Genomic DNA, 16,441 nt, shown 5'->3' on the forward strand with positions numbered 1-16,441 from the left:
CAGGGGACTGCCTGTGTTGCCAGGTGGCTAACTGGAGCAGTCTCACACGTCTGTGGGGTTTCACTGGTGTCTGCTCTAGATGGTAAGAGATAAGAAAGAGTTGTTTCTAGACCCAATAAATTCATTTTCCCAACTGTACCATGTGGTTCCCAAGTACAAAGGAAAACAATTCTTACAATGTAAGAGTGATATTTTTTTCTCTTCACAACAAGCTTTATTTTCTTTTCAGTGCTAAGGTTGTGTCTCTTGCCCTCTTTTTTAATGAATATGGCAAATAGTCAGAGTTTTGAATAATGAAATTGTGAAAAAAAATTGCAGATCAAATGTGTAACGATTCAGACAAGACCCTATTATCTTAATCCAATTTCATTAGCAGCAATATAGAATTGTTTCTACTTACTCAGGCTTTCTTTTTTAATGAAACTTGGTGATCTGGAAAGTTAAATGTTTGCGTTTACAAACACTGATCAAAGGCATCTAATTTCGTAGATCATCTCATGACCTGATCCTGCAATCTGTTGACTTCTGGGGCTCCATCCCTGGTCCGAGGGCAGGGTGTCCCCCAGCCCAGCACTGGGGACACCATCCTCTGGGCAGGGGCTCCCAGTGCATCCCCATTCCCCATCGCACCCTCCCGCGGGTGCCGTCTCCGGCTCTGCCCCAGTGAGCAGGGACACCCTCCCCAGCCGGCGCTACAAGACGTGCTCAGGCTACTCCGATTATTATGCTTCCAGCTCACGCCGCTCCTCCTTGGCTACTAAAATATTCATGTCTGGCGCAGGGTGCTGGGAGGCCGGGTAGCACATTGTCATAATAAAGTGATACTGAATTTTGCATGCCTACTTTTTTTTTTTCTTTTTTTTTTGTATGGTCCCAACATTATAAATTAAATTTGGTATTGCCCAAATAAAGAACCAGCGTTTCATTCCAGACTTGAGAAAGGGTGTAATTTGTTAAATCAGATAAACCATCCCTCTTCCAAATTCTGCCCAGACACTGAAAATTAACACATACATTAACCCACCACTGTCATTACATCGGAGGAATGACTTTCCTTTTCTTACAAATATTTTTCAGGATTTTACCGTCATTCCTGCCCTGCCTCAGAAGTTTTTCATGGAAAAGGAGGCAATGCGAGGGGAAAAGCTCCTTGGGGGTAGCCGTGGGGTGATGATCAGAGCCTGGGGGGGCTCGAGGGGCAGCTCAGAGCCCCACACACCCTTCAGGGAGCCGGCAGAGCCGTCCATAGCCCGGAGCAGCCACAGCCCCGGACAAGGCACGGAGTCGATCTCCAACAGCAACGGTAAGGGTCTGCAAGAGCAGCACAGGACCATTGTCTTTCTCTTCTTTCTCTGACTGGTTTTGACTGGAACTCCATGCACGTGAATCCCTTTTCCTCAGCAAGAAGCTGGAAAAAAAACCCCAAACTTGTTGGGAAGTTCCTCTGAGTCAAAAGCGGAGAGCAAAGCAACCAGGGATGTAAATGCAGCACTGAGAACAGTGCTCAGGGTCCCCACCTTCCCATGCCACCACGTGTCTGCTGATGCGTTTGGGCCTTAAAATAGATATTTGCCACGTGTTTCCCACCACACGCATTAGCAAATCCCATCACTCATGGCCGTGGTCCTGTTCCCGACCCCACCAGCACCCTCCGAGCAGCCATTTACAGACAGTGCATCAGCACTGCTTCGATCCGCTTGCTCTGACTGCACTCTTTGCTCAGTTTGTTGGCGAGAAAAGCACTCGCATTAATTGCCACGTAGCAAGAAACGTGCAATTAAGTGCTCCACTGTCCCCCAGGACAAGAGGGAGAGGGTGCACAACGGCTGGTGGGCTCCCAGAGTCCGAGTGAGGTTTGGGGTCTCAGGACGAAGCCCAGGTATCTGCAGGTGTTTCGTCAAACAGTAGAACGTGCCACCAACCCAGGGGTACGGCGATACGCGAGGAAGGCTGTTTGCTTTTCGCTCGGTTGCTACAGATGGACTGTCTTGCCCGGGGTGCCAGCAACAGCAGACGTAGCAGAGCATATTGGCTTAAGACTGCTAGCAAATTGAATTGCTATTCCACAACGGAGCCAAAACCTGGTTTTGTCCCAAACCAGGGTGAAAAATGAATAATTCATGGCTTTCTTTAAAAGGAAATATGGTGAAGGTATTTTGATTTACTCACGTTATATTTCAGCAAAGTCCAAACATTTTCTTCTGACTTTTACATCTGGAGTTTTGCATTATAGTATCAGCCAGAACATATGTAGCTTTAAAGCAAGACACATGAAAAAAAGTCAAAATATTTATAGCACAGCCAAATACTTTGCCACATTGAAATAAGACTGAAATAAAACACTGCGATAACTTCCTGAGCATATTCAGTAAAATACAATATGTTTCATTGAAATACTTGGAGAGCCTCAAATCAACAGTTTCTGATGTTTGAAGGGAAAAAAAAAAAAAAGACCATTTTTATAATGCACTTTGTGAAGAGCATTGTGGCTCGGGACTTCAGCAGAAAGGTGGTGGGAGCCTGGTGTGACCATGAGGCTTTGCCTCCTTGGCTCGGGGAAACGAACTTCTTTTAAAATAGAATAACTTCCTTAGAGAGGTGTAGTTATGCATTGAAGTCCTGCCTGTTGCTAAAGAGGACTTTCATAAGGCGGTGCCTGTTGCTAGAAAATGTCTAAGTTCATTTCTTTTCTTTCTTTGCAAGCTGAGACTCTGCAGATCCCAGCCTCGGGAAAGCCTCCCAGACAATCCTGCTGCTTACAAGCTTACGTGTATAGAGGCCTGTTCCCAAAGCAACCCCCAAGGAGTGGAATTATATTTATTAAAAAGATTTTGCTACTCCAGTGTACTTGAGCTGGCAAAGCCAGGAGAAGTCTACGAAGCCCCATCTCTGTGCAGTCCCAGCCCAAAATGCAGCTCAGCCATCCCCAGCCACGACCCCCAGGTGCCTGGGCTGGAGGTTGCTTATATATTCCAGCAATGACTTTGTCTACTCCTGCAAATACCTCAGCTCCAGCCTGCTTGAAACCAGCTGGAAATAAAAGCCGAGGAAATGCTCCATGCCCAGGCGTGACTCCAGTGATGGTGCTGGGTTGGATCTCAACCCTTTCCTACTTTACTGCAGTCTCTCTGGCACGCTTCTGTGCAACTGCCATAATAAAAAAATCACCGCGAGGTGCTTTTGCACACAGCAGATTTGCTTCCTTGCAGTTCCCAGGTTTGTTTCTTTTATGGACTGGGCTAAGGGGAAGTTTTTACACACACACAAAATGTGTAAGTGCTCCCCCGAGCTGCTTCCTATGCTGGTGCTTGTCCAGGGAGTGATTTTTGCTTACAGGCTCTGCACCTCCTTTCAAACCACCAGCTGGTTTTACTATGTTTGACTTCATTTTGTAGCCATATGTGCCCCAGCATCCTCCTGCGGAGTGGTCATGAAATCATAGCTGGAGAAATTGTAAGGAAAAGCCATCGGTGAGCTGCCAAGCCTTTCCAGAGGTTGTTTGCAAATTACTTACTTAATAAAGAAAACACACTGATGGCCAGCTCAGATTTTTTTTTTTTTTTTTTGGCCTGTGGCTAACTGCCTCGTTCACAGCCAGGCGAGCGGCACCCGACTCCTCCGCGGTGCATCTGTCGTGCACAGATTGCTAAAGCGACGGAGTCACCGTCCACGGAAGGCAGGGCTCGAACCCTCCCACGCGTGGCTGCAGGTCACTCACGCTTGGGAAAAAAAATGTTTCAGCCACAGAGGCTTAGTCATTTATTATGATGGTTTAATATTTACAGGCTGCAGCCTCTTCTTCTAGACACCGGGAAAAGCAAGGCGGCGGGCATGCAAAGCTTCCCCCCAAAAACCCACACTGTGACCGCAAATGCTGAAGGCAAAGGTCTTCAGACCAAAACACACTGATCTTGCAGTCAGTTTGACTTAAAGTAAAACAATATTTTCTTCTAAACCGTCCACCGATTCCTTTCCTACACTAGCATTATTTTGTTACATGAAAAACTCAAATAGATTTAATGTATTGGCCCCAAGAGAGGTTGACGTCTTTTTGTGCAGGAAACGAAATATTCCCACTTTACTAATAAAATCCCAAACCATGATAAATTTATTAGAATGCCACCATTTTAAATTCAAACTAAAGCCTCAACGCATGCAATTCATCAGGGGTTGGTTTACCCTACAGTCATATTTCTCTGTGCTTAAACATGGTGTAATAGAAAGGGTTTCCATTAATCCCCACTGACAACACCAAAAAGGGTTTTTCAAGGACTCCAGCACAAAACCAAAAGCAGTGGTTTGGAGCATGCCCCCCCATTTTTTTCCAGGATCCTCCTTTGGGACAAGGACCCCCCCCTTTGCTTTCAGCAGGACGCAGCAGCCCTACCTTCAGCCCAAGAAACCAAACCGCAGGCAGCTCATGCCCTTCTTCTTTGGAGGAAAGTCCCGCTGTGGTGTCAACTTGAGCTCTTTTATTAAGGTATTTGAGGGGGGGTTCCCTTCCTACAGAGGAGAATCTAACATTTACAAAGTGCCAGGAAGGCAAAAGCCCCCAAAGCTTGCACTATTTGGGGTCCTTGGAACGGTTTTCTGAGCTTTCAATTTAGCTTTGACTTTTATTCCGCATAACCTTCTAAAATTCTTGAAGGAAAAAATGAAATTAATGTCTGCCTTTCCCTGGAAACATCTGGAAATATCAGATGTTTGACCTGATTAGAATGCCCCTTTCCCACCACCTGCTCCCATGCTTGGCTCTGCCACCATCCTTGTTAGCATCAAACCCAAACTTTGGAAGAAAAGTGCAAGTTGCTTGTGCGAAATGCTTACACGGGCAACGTTTCTCCAGCCGCTTTCTGCCTCGGTGCTGAGCTGAGCACAGTCCTGGGGTACAGGACAAGAGTCCCCGCTCAGCACCGAGGTCCCATCCTGCCCGGATGGGAATGTGCTCGGGTGGGCAGAGGGCGAGCGCACGGGACAGGCAGCCCACGGCTGGCCGGTCTCGCTCAGCCCCTTGCCTCTGTCGCTCTTGACATCGCAGATATACAGAACTTTCAGGTCTTGACTTGCTTCAAAAGCAGGATTAATACCGTTATCTAACTACAGAGATAGCTTCTTATTTCTCTTTACATCTCAGTCTTCAAACGCAAAAAATCCTCCCACTTGCTTGATGTGATGATTTGGTACCTGCCACCGCTTGGAGTTTAGAAATAAGAGGAGTTTTGATATTGAAAAAGGTTGTGCCAAGAACATAAAAAGGGCTTCAGCGTCCATAAAGTGGTATTAATTTTTAGAAATAAACATGAAAGCTCTGGCCCCGTAAACCACACTGCTTTCTTTGGACAAGACCTTGAAAGAGCAAACAGGAAAAAAAAAAAAAAAAGCAATTCCTTCCACAGGGTCATATTTTGTTATGCAGCCTTAAAAGTTGAGAATAATGGGGAAAAAAAGCACACACACCCCCCTCCATGTTCACTTTACTCTGAATCCTCCAAATTAGACGAGAAAGAAAAGCTTTGCGTGAAAGAAGAAATACGGGCACACCAGGGAGTTGGCCATGATGTTGAACATGAGGAATGATTCTGCTGGGAAGCAGAGACATTGAGGAGGTCCTCAGAACTCGCACAGGTCAAAAGTGCCCTAACCGTGTTTTATTCAGAATATGGACTTGCCCCCATCTCCTCTGATCAGATGAGAAACCACCCATTCTCAGCACCTATATGGGAAAGTGGAAGACAAGAGGGTTTGGGGCATAACGTACATAAAACGTGCCCTTCCCACCTAGTCCGCATTGCAAGTTATTTGCAGCACAGCCTCAGGGGACCTAGAAAGCGTTTTGGGTCAGTTGGCTGCACCCAGTGCCAGGGTGGCTTAGCGATGCAAACACCCACGACTCCAGTAGCAAAGCACGAGGGCACTCCAGTAAAGGAGAAACAACAATTGCAACAAGAGAAATGGGGCGTAAGAGGAAAGAAGGCTGCAAAGTGCAATGAGAGACCGAACCGGCTGCCTTAGTTACCCATCAGGGTCTGGAGAACATTCGCTGTGTGCCATCCTCGGGCTATGGGGTCAGAGGAGATGCTGGCAGCATCGTCTCCCTTGGCTGCTGCCTCCTGCAGACGCTCGTAGGTAGGTGCTGGGTAGGACAGCTATGAAAAATCCATGTGTTGAGTGCTTAGAGCTCAACAGTAACGTGTCTTGAGGTTGCTCACATCACCCAACACTGTTTTGGCTAACTTTACTACTAACTCACGATGCCTGTGGGAGGCAGGGCAGGCAGGCTCAGCAATCGCTGGGAAACAACAGCAGGGTCAAAGCGCGATGGGAAAAGGCACGGGAGCTGAAATAAATCCAAATCCCGGCTGCTCCCTTACGGGGAGACTGAGAATAGTTTGTGAAATGTAATAGCTGGAGGAGGGTCTTGGAAACCTCCCGTGCCCAACACGGGGACATGGAAAGTGCCAGACGTTCAAGCTCCCGGGTGTGCAGCACAGTCCAAGGCGGCTTTAGCCCTCTGCTTGCTGGTGGCATTGAGAAGCCAAGCCCAGCGTGACTTTCGTCTACTGATACAGAGCTGGTTCCCAAGCGTGTGAAATTACCTTTCTGGACAATCATTTACATGGTGGCATCACATTTTCCTTTGCAAGAAGACTTCTTCCCTTCCAAAGCTTTCCCCAAATCGCCACAGCTCCTGCAGCATCCAGAGTGGATCCTGACACTCACCTTAAATTGACCCCCAAATTGCAAATCGCATTGACACAGGGCTCAGGAGGGGAGTAATGCAGCGGGGATGGAGCAATGCAGCAGGGATGGAGCCAGCAGATGCTGCAGGGCTGGATGGGATGTGCTGGGGTGGGAGCTGCGGGGTCACCCTGGGATGCAGCGACCAATACCCAGTGCTTGTCGTACAACGTACTAGACGAAGAGAGAGAATTTGTATCAAAACTTTATTTATTAAACAAAAAAATGCACCATTGGAATAACATTTCTATAAAAAATGAATATGAGACTGTTCTACAGTGCATTACAAAACCCCCTTTTTCTTCATGTAGTAGTATACAAGATTGTGTGTAGAAACAGTCATTTATTTTTAAACTGTAAGCAAGTTTCCTTTCTCATAGAACAAGATTTACACTTAAATATTGCAGTCACTATTCTAATTTGGTTAACAATGCTAGAGTCTGACAATTTAAAGAAACTGTTGATAGGCTCAAAATGCCATCTTTAGGCCTTTCGTAACAACAAGATTTTTTTTTTTTTTTAAACTAAGGCTAGTTAAAGCTGTAGTATAACCCATTTCTATCAGATAAACATATCACTAGTATGCTAAGAATTTTTGAATTACCTTACAAAGCCCTTTAAATGGCATTCACCAGTGCCAGGACATCGAACTAGCAGGCTGGAGCCAGTGTTTCACAGCAGCCGTGGGGTGTGTGTGACAGTGGCGGTGACCGGCGACTCAGCGGCACGGTCCCACTGCCCGACCCCCCCGAATCCTCACGCTTGGGGTGTGTAACGCAGGACCAGAGCCCAGCACACGGGGACATGGGCACACTGCAGCTTTAACAGCCTGCTCTAGGTTTCCAGCCAGGTATCCCTTGTATCATAAATTATCCAAAAGAAAACACTCTAAATAATAAATTAAATATTACTTATAAAAAGTACACCCTCCCCCCCCAACCACCCCATCCCAAACATGGTGGCAATTCGCAAACGCGGGAATTGCCAGGTCTATTTTACAAGAATAAAAACAGCATTGTTCCTTCTCCTACCGACGTTGCTTCCTCGCACTTGGAAATACATGTACAGCATACAGTGAGGCACGCTGGCTCGTGCCGCCTCGTGACGGGGGGGGGCTGCATCATGTTCTCCAGCCAACCCAGACCAGAATGAGGATGCGTTCAATGCCTTTTGCTGAGAACGTGAAAAAAAAAGTCATGGAGCCTCCGAGAACCCAGTTCAACACCAGACAGGACACCGAGCAGCTAATGGGGATGCGGGGAAACAAAGCCAGCAGGAAAAAACAATCTCTGATCACCTGTGAAGCCACGATTTTTTTAAAAAAAACCTTCTTCCATCCAGCTTCCAGGTATCCATCTCAGAAATGAGGCCGAGAGTTGCGGATTCGCCGCCTTCTGCTTCCCACCGGTGTCCATTGGTATGGTTAAAGGTGGTTCGTGCCTGTTCAGGGCAGCGTGCGAGAGCATCTACGTATGGATTTGCAGGATTCAGCGTTAGGTGCCAGCTAGGCAGGCATCCCGGGAAAGGACCCTCGGTGAGCTACAGCAGGAATTACACCATCAGCTCTGACTGCAGAATAAAATGCCTAACGCTTCCCAAGGGCTGGAAGGACCCAGAGGTGGCCTCATCATTAACTCATTCCCATCCTTCCACGTGTGAACAAGCGCTGCCATCGTTTTGCCTGGTGTTTTCTGGGTTGCGCTCTGTGTTTTGGCAGGAGGTGTCAGAGCGAGCGAGCACGCACTGCAAACATGCCCAGAAGCTCTGGAGAAACATTTTTTAAAAGTCATCTAGGCTTTAAAAATGTCAAGGAGGGAATCAGGCCAGACATGCGGCAGTTCTACCTAAGCCAGTTCTTAAGGAGCTGGCTCTGGGAAGGGGTCAGTGAAAAGATGCTCCTGTAAAAAACTAAAGGCAAGGCTACCAGAAGAAGAGGCTCAAGGAGAGCCAATGCAAAGAACAGCCACTTTGCGGCAGAATCTTATTGCAGCATCCCACACGTGATGTCCCAAGCCGCACGGGAGCCTCGTGGCTGTGATTTCCTTCGCTACCAGTGCAAAGCTGCCGGAGCGTACTGGGACGCGCAATGCCGCTGGCGGTGGGCTGGGTGCCGCGGGGCGAGCACGGACCAACCCCTGAAGCATTTGCAAACCTGTTGGAAAACTCTGGAGTGGGCAATCCTGCTCGGAGCTACGTGACTATCTCTGTGCTTCTCCAACTTCTGGCTGCCTTTTAGTGGGGAATTACCAGTTCCCAAACGTGAGGGTGCACAAACAGCCAGACCAGTATAGGGGATATGATGGTCCTCACTCCCTGAGAAGTGACACCACAAACCCTACAGCAAAATTTTGGCAGTATAGCTGTCCGGCCCCAAACTGTGATATAATCAGGTCATATGCAAGAACGAGCAGATTATCCTTCCCCTTCCAAAAATTTAACAGCTTCTCAAAGGGACTGAACCTCTTCCCCAGAAGTGAACATCTAAGCAGTCCACAGACAAAGACGCTGAGCTAGGGAGTGCTCAGCCTATTGAACCATTGATATTGCTCCATCTTTAGGTCTTGGAGCAAAAAAAAAAAAAGAGGGGGGGGGGGGAGAAAAGAAAAAATAAGAAATATATCCTTTTTTGGCTGCTGTTTTTTTTCTACCTGTTTATGGCAGCCCTCTTGTATTGATTAGCTCATGATCTTCCACGGTAACATCGAGCTTCACAAGCTCATCATGCGTTGGCAGATTTTTCGTTACATTTTTCTGGGAGTGTCCACGGCTGAGATAGTCACGGGCTATAAATACTCTGGCAGTTGAGGAATTTGTCAAAATCCAAAGAAATTCTCAGCCAAGCTCACTGCAAATAAATAGAGCATCAGCAAAATATAATGTGGAAGTTTTGTGCTAAAACATTTGAGATTTGCAAGTTACGTAGTTCACACATAATGTGAAATTTTAAAAGAAATGACTGCTTACTAATTAGTTAGGTATTGTACTAAAATCATCCTCAAATGAGGGTTGGGAATGTCTCCAAGGTTCCTTAGGACAACGACACCCAAATTTAGTGTCACGTGGCTCAGGGGAGGTGAAGGGTACAGCTGAAGGAAAATTAAAAAAAAACCCCGACACAACCCCAAAACCTCAGTGTTTATACGGAATAATTGAGTTTTACTGACGTATGCTGAACGTACTTAAATTGAAGCAGAAGTTTGTTAGTAATTTATCTAGAAAGGGGGTGGGAAGCGGCTGCGTCTTGCTCGGGCTGAGCCGATAGAGCTGTTCCTTCCCGGGGACACGAGGACTTGTTTTGGCGCGGACCTTGGCCTTGCTCTTCAAGTGTTATTGATTTAAACGGGCTGAGCCTGGAAATAGATACGCTTCAAACGGCAGAAGAAAGGCAGCGCTCATGGGAGGGCCAGATCAATTTGCAGACTTTCAGGGGCTTAGCGTTTTAAGTCGAAGAGAGACGCCTGAACAAAACCAAGAGGCTGATCAATACCAAAGCGCCTGGACACTACGACGCCTGTGTCCGAACCAGACAAAATCCAACTTGCAAACCTCTTTGCGGCTCCTTTTATTTTAGGCAATTTGGGATTGTTACGTACTTGGTCCTGGGTTAGTATTCCGTGACTAAAAAGGTGCAGTGCTGCTCTGTAAAGTCCTGGGGGCAGTTTCGGTTCCCAGCTATCCTGCTGCAAAGCCAGGGTAAGAGATATTTCATAAATGATAAGTGAGAGACGGGTTTGACCTTATGTTTCTATTTCAACAATGTCACTCTCTGCAAATATGGACGGGGAGCTATTCAAAAGCTGCATTAAGCCTTCTTTTTTTCCAGTTAAAATGGAGACAGCGATTTTACAGGGTCTAACAGCTGAGCTGGGTTTTCATCAGGAAAGATTTGTGCGTTTTATATTTAGTAGAGGTTTTTGGTTACAAGTCTTTCAGAACTGGAAGCTCAACCTCCCATGCAAACAAGATTTCCTCACTCTTGAGAAATATTTCATTAAAATCTTAGTAAATTGAATAACAAGGCATTTTTAAAGGAGCATTTTCACAAACACACTAGAGTTCCTAATGAAGCATTTTAATTCCTCCTTGACATCTGATTTCCTTTCCAGCACGGGGCCGTAGAAAATAATCTGAATTATTACTTCTGTTGCAGTGCCATTTTACTCAAAATATTTTATTCGGAGATTCACATATAATTACCCACCTAATAAAAGGAGCTATTAGGTTGTAAAGATCCTATCCTTTCCATGCTCTTTTAAAATTATGACCCACTCAAGCTTGAAATCAAAGGCAGAGCTGAATGGAATAATTCATCTGAAACTCTCTTATTGGGTTTTGCAGCCTCCTAACTGATAAATATGCAAATTAGTTCCCTTTTGGTGATTCAGCTGCATAAACAAGGATTAACGCTGAATGCAGCTGAAAATTTCGCAATAAAATGTATGCACACAAAATTTAGTCAATTCAACCGGTTATCGTTGTCAATAAACACTGTAATGCACAGCTAAAGCACTAGGACAAGGAGAGGGAATCCCTAAAGATGGTTCACGGTGTCCTGCTGCTCAACCAGGAAACATTACGCCTGCAGAAAAGCCCTCCTAATTAATTTATCAGTTATTTACCGTTCTCTGTGGTTCTTCCCTCAGGCTCGCGTCCTACCTGTGGGAAGCCCCCAGCGCCTGCCACCCCTTTGCCCTCCTCATCCTCTGCCCATCGTCATCCCGGGTGGACGGGTCCTCGGATCGGAGCCATCCCGGGGGATGCGGGGTGGATGGCAAAGGCTGGGGGAAACTTCAGCGCCGTTCTTCTCTCTGCTCCAACTCGCGGTGGCCCCACCAGCACTTCCCAAGGTCATCACAGGGCAGTCTGGCACAAAGGCCACCCGTACGCAGACAAGTTTTATTACAAGCTTCAGCACTTAATGACTGTGTGTCAGAGAAGATTGCATATTATGTCCTCTTTTTGCAAGTGTACACTGGCTGGCTGGCAGCAGGCCACCAATGCAGACTTTTTTTTTTTTTTTTCCTTTACATTCCTGGTTCTCTGTTTGCCATACATAAAACATTAACTACGACAGGATTTACAAACGCTTGCTAAAATGGCTGAATTTTACAGCAACTTGCTAATCCCCACCACTTGTGTGAGATGAGTGACAGAGATGACAAAAGAAATTAGTAATTTGTCTTTTCATTTTGTGCTGTTGCAAAAACTTCCAAATTTTTGGCGTGGTGGTGTGATTATTTGCTATGGGTGTTTTTGTAGTCAGTAATTACGTACTTAAAAAAAAACCCAAATGAGTGACCTACAACACTGTCTCATTAACGGCATGGTCTATGTTTAAAAACATACTTGCATGAGGTAAGACTAGATCTATACAAAGAGCTACAAACCTCTACGGAGTAAAACATGAGTTAGTCATGACAACTTGAGCTCTACAAAGACTAGTAGATCAAAATGAGCAATCTGGTGGCATCAGCTACGACTCCGCAGCGATGACGTCATTCGCTTTGCCACGCTTCCATCACTTTAGATGCCAGATCCACAGTTCTGTAACGTTTCCATTATTATTCTTTCCTTTTTCTTCTTCTTATCATTCCTTTTAGGACTTTGCAGGAATCCTCCTTGCACTGAAGGAGCGGGACCGGGAACAAGATGATTTTATGGGGTGGTGTACGTGGGTGGTATGCGTGAAATCCTGGTATGCTGCAATGCTCCGGGATAATTATCGCTTCATCAAGAGCTGTTAGAAGGCTGAGCCTGTGATAGCATTGAGTTGCTTCATTAGCCCCTCCAAACTGGCCATCTGTTCACTCAGATCATCCTGCTCATAAACCTGCGAGTGAACGAACACACACAGATAAGCGGGCAGCGGGATGGGAACCGACCCCGCGCTCCTCCGGCACAGAGCCCGGGATCTTCACCGGGACATCTTCCCCACGTGGTCCTCAGGGACCTGGAGCATTCAAAGGTGGGCTGACGCTTACAGGCTGGATAGCAAAGCCTCTCTGGGCTTAACATGGAAGCTGAAAACCAGGGGCGACCATGCTAGAGCAATGTTAAATGTTAACGACCCTTCCCTGAGCCCCCATTTCCCCTCCCAAACGTCCACGCTTGGGGCGACTATGAAAACATCGCTCAGCAGCCAACAGAGATGTCAAACGCTCATCTAAACACGTCCTCTCCCAGGGCAGGCTGTGACAGTTCGTCCAGCAATTACCTGAACTTCTCAGCCATCGCTGGTGGTTGGGAATTTCTACTGTGGCCTTTAGCGGGAGCAGGAGAGTGGGAACAGTTTCCAGAAGCGCCTAAGGGGGCTGGAGGAAAGTCACCCTTTGGGGAATGGTCAACCGAGAATCTGCAGCAAAACCTAAAATTACCAGCACTGCATCTGTTCTTGGGAACCGCTGAACTCAAAAATTGCCAAGGCAAGAGCAAGAGGAGCGATCCTCTGCTTTCAGACACTGAGAGGGAGATCCAACATTAGTTCTTTATGTGGGTTTTACCCAGTAAAAGATCTGACAGTGCTGTATAAATCCTGCAGTCCCCAAGGTGGGATGGCGCAGGCAGCTTAAAAGAGCACCTGCAGAGTCAAGGTTAAAAAAAATAATCCCCAAATTCTAGCCTTTCTCCCCAAATTCTGACCACCCGATGAGCTTGTTGCCTGTACTGTCATTGCCTGGAACTGCCCTCACACTTGTGGAGCTTGAGCAGTGTCTCTCCTGAGATCGAAATCGTGCTGCTGTGATGAAAAAAGGTATTGAGAGCTGAAATTGCATTTTGTATTACCAAATGTCCTGTGTTAAATTACTCCTTATGCCAGCAATTTTACCACGGAGGGTGTTTTCCTTCCCTTCCCCATTCCAGCAGGAGATTCCACATCCCTTACATCATCCTGCATCCCCTTTTCCCAGCAAAACGTGAGAATCCTTCTGTGACTCTATGTGGAAGTATATTTTTATGCCGTTGATAGTGACAAGCAGGAATCAAACACTGTTGTCCTGCATTAATCAGGCAGCAGACCCAAACCCTCCACACGTTATGTCTAAAGCAAATCTTTTGCCTTTCCTGTCAGTCAGGTTGAAAATGTAAAAGGATTCACTAATGAAATGTTGGACAAATCACTGCTATAGCGCCTAGCAAAAAATTCTCCTGTGCAAGTAGATGAAAAGAGGTGATAAACAATATGTATTTAATGTATTTCTTTTTTTCCTTACTCTTTTTCTTTTGCACTGTTTCATCTTCTGGCTCACGTGAGACCTTTCTCTAAGAGACTCTTAATAGGAGTGAAAAGATTATTCTAATTTCACCACCTTTTCAGTTTCACTTATCTACTCCTTCAGTGTTATTTTTCTCACCATTATCTGGTATTACTATATACTCATTTTTCCAGCCAAAATTATTTTCTTCCCTTATCGCACTTCTCACCCCCTCTTTCTCTTCTCCCGATAACTCAGGGCACTCAGGAGAGGCTGTGCGAGTTGTCCCGTGGATAATATTAACACAGAATTTAAGCACTTGCTTCTCCCCTGCATCACACACGCCAAAGTCCATTAAAGCCAACAGAAAAGTTTTACTGGCTGCCAGAACTTTCTACTAGCTTTCTAACAGCTATCAGCTGCAGCCTAATACCTTGGGTAAGGAGGGACAGATCGTTATCTAAAAACTAATGTGCAGATTGGGGCTTCGAGAATATAACGGGATGGCGATGAGCCTTGCGAGAAGGCTGGCTCTGAAAGATGGTTCTTACGTTTGCGGAGTCCTCCGTCTGCTTGTGGCCCTCTTCTGCGACCTCCGGGGCCGTGGGCACCGAGACAGGCAGCAGAGGTGACCTGGCTTTTCCTGCCAAGCCAAGGGATGCTGTTTTAACCTGAGCCTTGGGGAGGTTAGGCCCTGGAAAAAGAAACAAAAGTCACACTGAGAACCTGTAGGTATGAAAAGGGATTGGGGTGAAATTTGGGGATTAGAGGCAAAACGCAGCTGGTTTTACCATGCTGCTTGCATTTTTGGTTGTAAACTTATAGACTCCTTCCCAGACAGATTTATGCTATTTCTTCCAGGAGGAAGCACAAATGCTTTCTAAAAACTTATATTTCAAACATCGCTGGTCTAAAGCCCGCTGCTGTGCCCAGCAGAACCGACGTCCGAGATTGCAGCAGGTTTGCCATGTTCCGTTGACATCACTTTTTGATGAAGCATGCTCTTTTGCAAAACCAAAAGTTTTCACACGGAAACTTCAGTTTTCCTGGGAAAAATACCTACAAACCGGAAGATAATGAAAACCTGGGCTCTGTGGCCCCTGCCTGTCAGAGAACTGTCAGTTTGTGTTGTGTTTGAAGGAGAAAGGGAGACCGAAGAGCAGAGAGCAGTGGTCAGGCTGGGGGAATGGCAGTTCATTTCCACAGTTCTCCTCTATTTTTGTTTCAAGTCCCTCAAGCTGACAGCAGCCCTCCAGGTGGGTCACTGAATGAGCTAAAATAAAAATTGTATTTCAAGTTTCTCCAAAAAAAAAAAAAAAAGTTCTGACTTTCTATCCCAGCTTGGAAGGAGGAAAAAAAAAATCAAAATACATTTATTTTTTTGATAGAGAGGGATTCCCTTTTTGAAGCAGCTCTGCTGAAACTCCTCCTGGCACCGCTCCGAGCCACAGTACTGCTGCTTGGCAAATAGGTGTCAGCCGCAGCATGGTTTGAAGCGCTGCCCTTTAAAGATGCATCAACTGACATGTCTCGGTTGGACATTTCTAAAGGAAATTAAAAATTCTTTGTCTCATTTAATGATTTAAAACATCAAAGAATAAAACCTTTGTCCTGGACAATCTGCCTCCACTCAGCACAAGGTGCCTGGCTCTGTGCAAGACTGCTGGAGACACAAGGGCTGTCAGTTGAAATAGAGGCACACAAGACATTGATTTTAAGTACATGGGAATAGTTTTAAAATTAAAGTTGCCATACAAAGCCAAACTGAGAACATGTATCATCTCATGCATCATAGATTCAAGGCCAAAAATGGCGATGGCAATTTCAAGCTTGCTTGCTGCCAGAGTAATCCTGCTCCCCCTGAAGCTACGGCTTAAACATCCCTACGACCTGCATAAGGTCAAACTCATTCCAGTGAGCGCTTTGGCACTTCTTTCAGCCACCTAGGTCCCCAAAATTTATTCTTCCCACTTTTTCTCTACTGACATTAACCCACTTTGATGCCTACTTGTGCCTTAAGGCAAGTTTCGTGTTCGTGTCTTTAAATATGCAATCTCCAGGCTGATACTTGCGTGGCAGGAGGCATCACGTACCAGGGACTGTCAAATCCCCCCAGCCAGCCCCACCAGGTAACAGCAGATCCCCTCTGGCACAGGGCATCACTTTGGAGTCTCACAGGACAGGTTTCCATCTCTCTTGAGACTTGGGCACAGTTTTTGTTCTGCTCATTTAACTCCCACTGAAATCAAGATGACGAAACATAGACAAATAGCTTTTTTTCTCTATATTTCCTCCACTATGACCTTCAGCAAGTTCTCTGCCTTTTTTTCTACTAAGAAAATGTGTACTATAATAATGATAGTAACAAGAGCCATCGCTTTAGTAGCTGATCGTGCTTATTAGGAGTATTAAGAGGCATCAGCATCAGTAAGTCAAGTAGGTTATTGGCCATTGCACTAGAATCAGACCCAGAAAAGAGAAAAACAGGTCGACACACTCAAGCCATAAAA

General features: G+C 46.0%; 1 protein-coding gene across 2 annotated transcripts in view; it reads right to left on the reverse strand.

Moving 5' to 3' along the window:
* Window positions 1-11,922: 11,922 nt before the first annotated feature.
* The window catches only part of DCC (DCC netrin 1 receptor), a 571,720-nt gene continuing 567,201 nt past the window's right edge, over window positions 11,923-16,441 (reverse strand). For both annotated transcript variants that reach the window (XM_069774824.1, XM_069774823.1), the window contains exons 28-29: window positions 14,483-14,625; window positions 11,923-12,568 (exon numbers count right to left, since the gene is read on the reverse strand). In XM_069774824.1, the coding sequence (XP_069630925.1) occupies window positions 12,479-12,568; window positions 14,483-14,625 (233 nt within the window). In that variant the 3' untranslated portion in view covers window positions 11,923-12,478. The remainder of the gene's footprint in view (window positions 12,569-14,482; window positions 14,626-16,441) is intronic.

This window comes from Haliaeetus albicilla, chromosome W, assembly GCF_947461875.1.
Source record: "Haliaeetus albicilla chromosome W, bHalAlb1.1, whole genome shotgun sequence".
Classification (NCBI taxonomy): Eukaryota; Metazoa; Chordata; class Aves; order Accipitriformes; family Accipitridae; genus Haliaeetus; species Haliaeetus albicilla.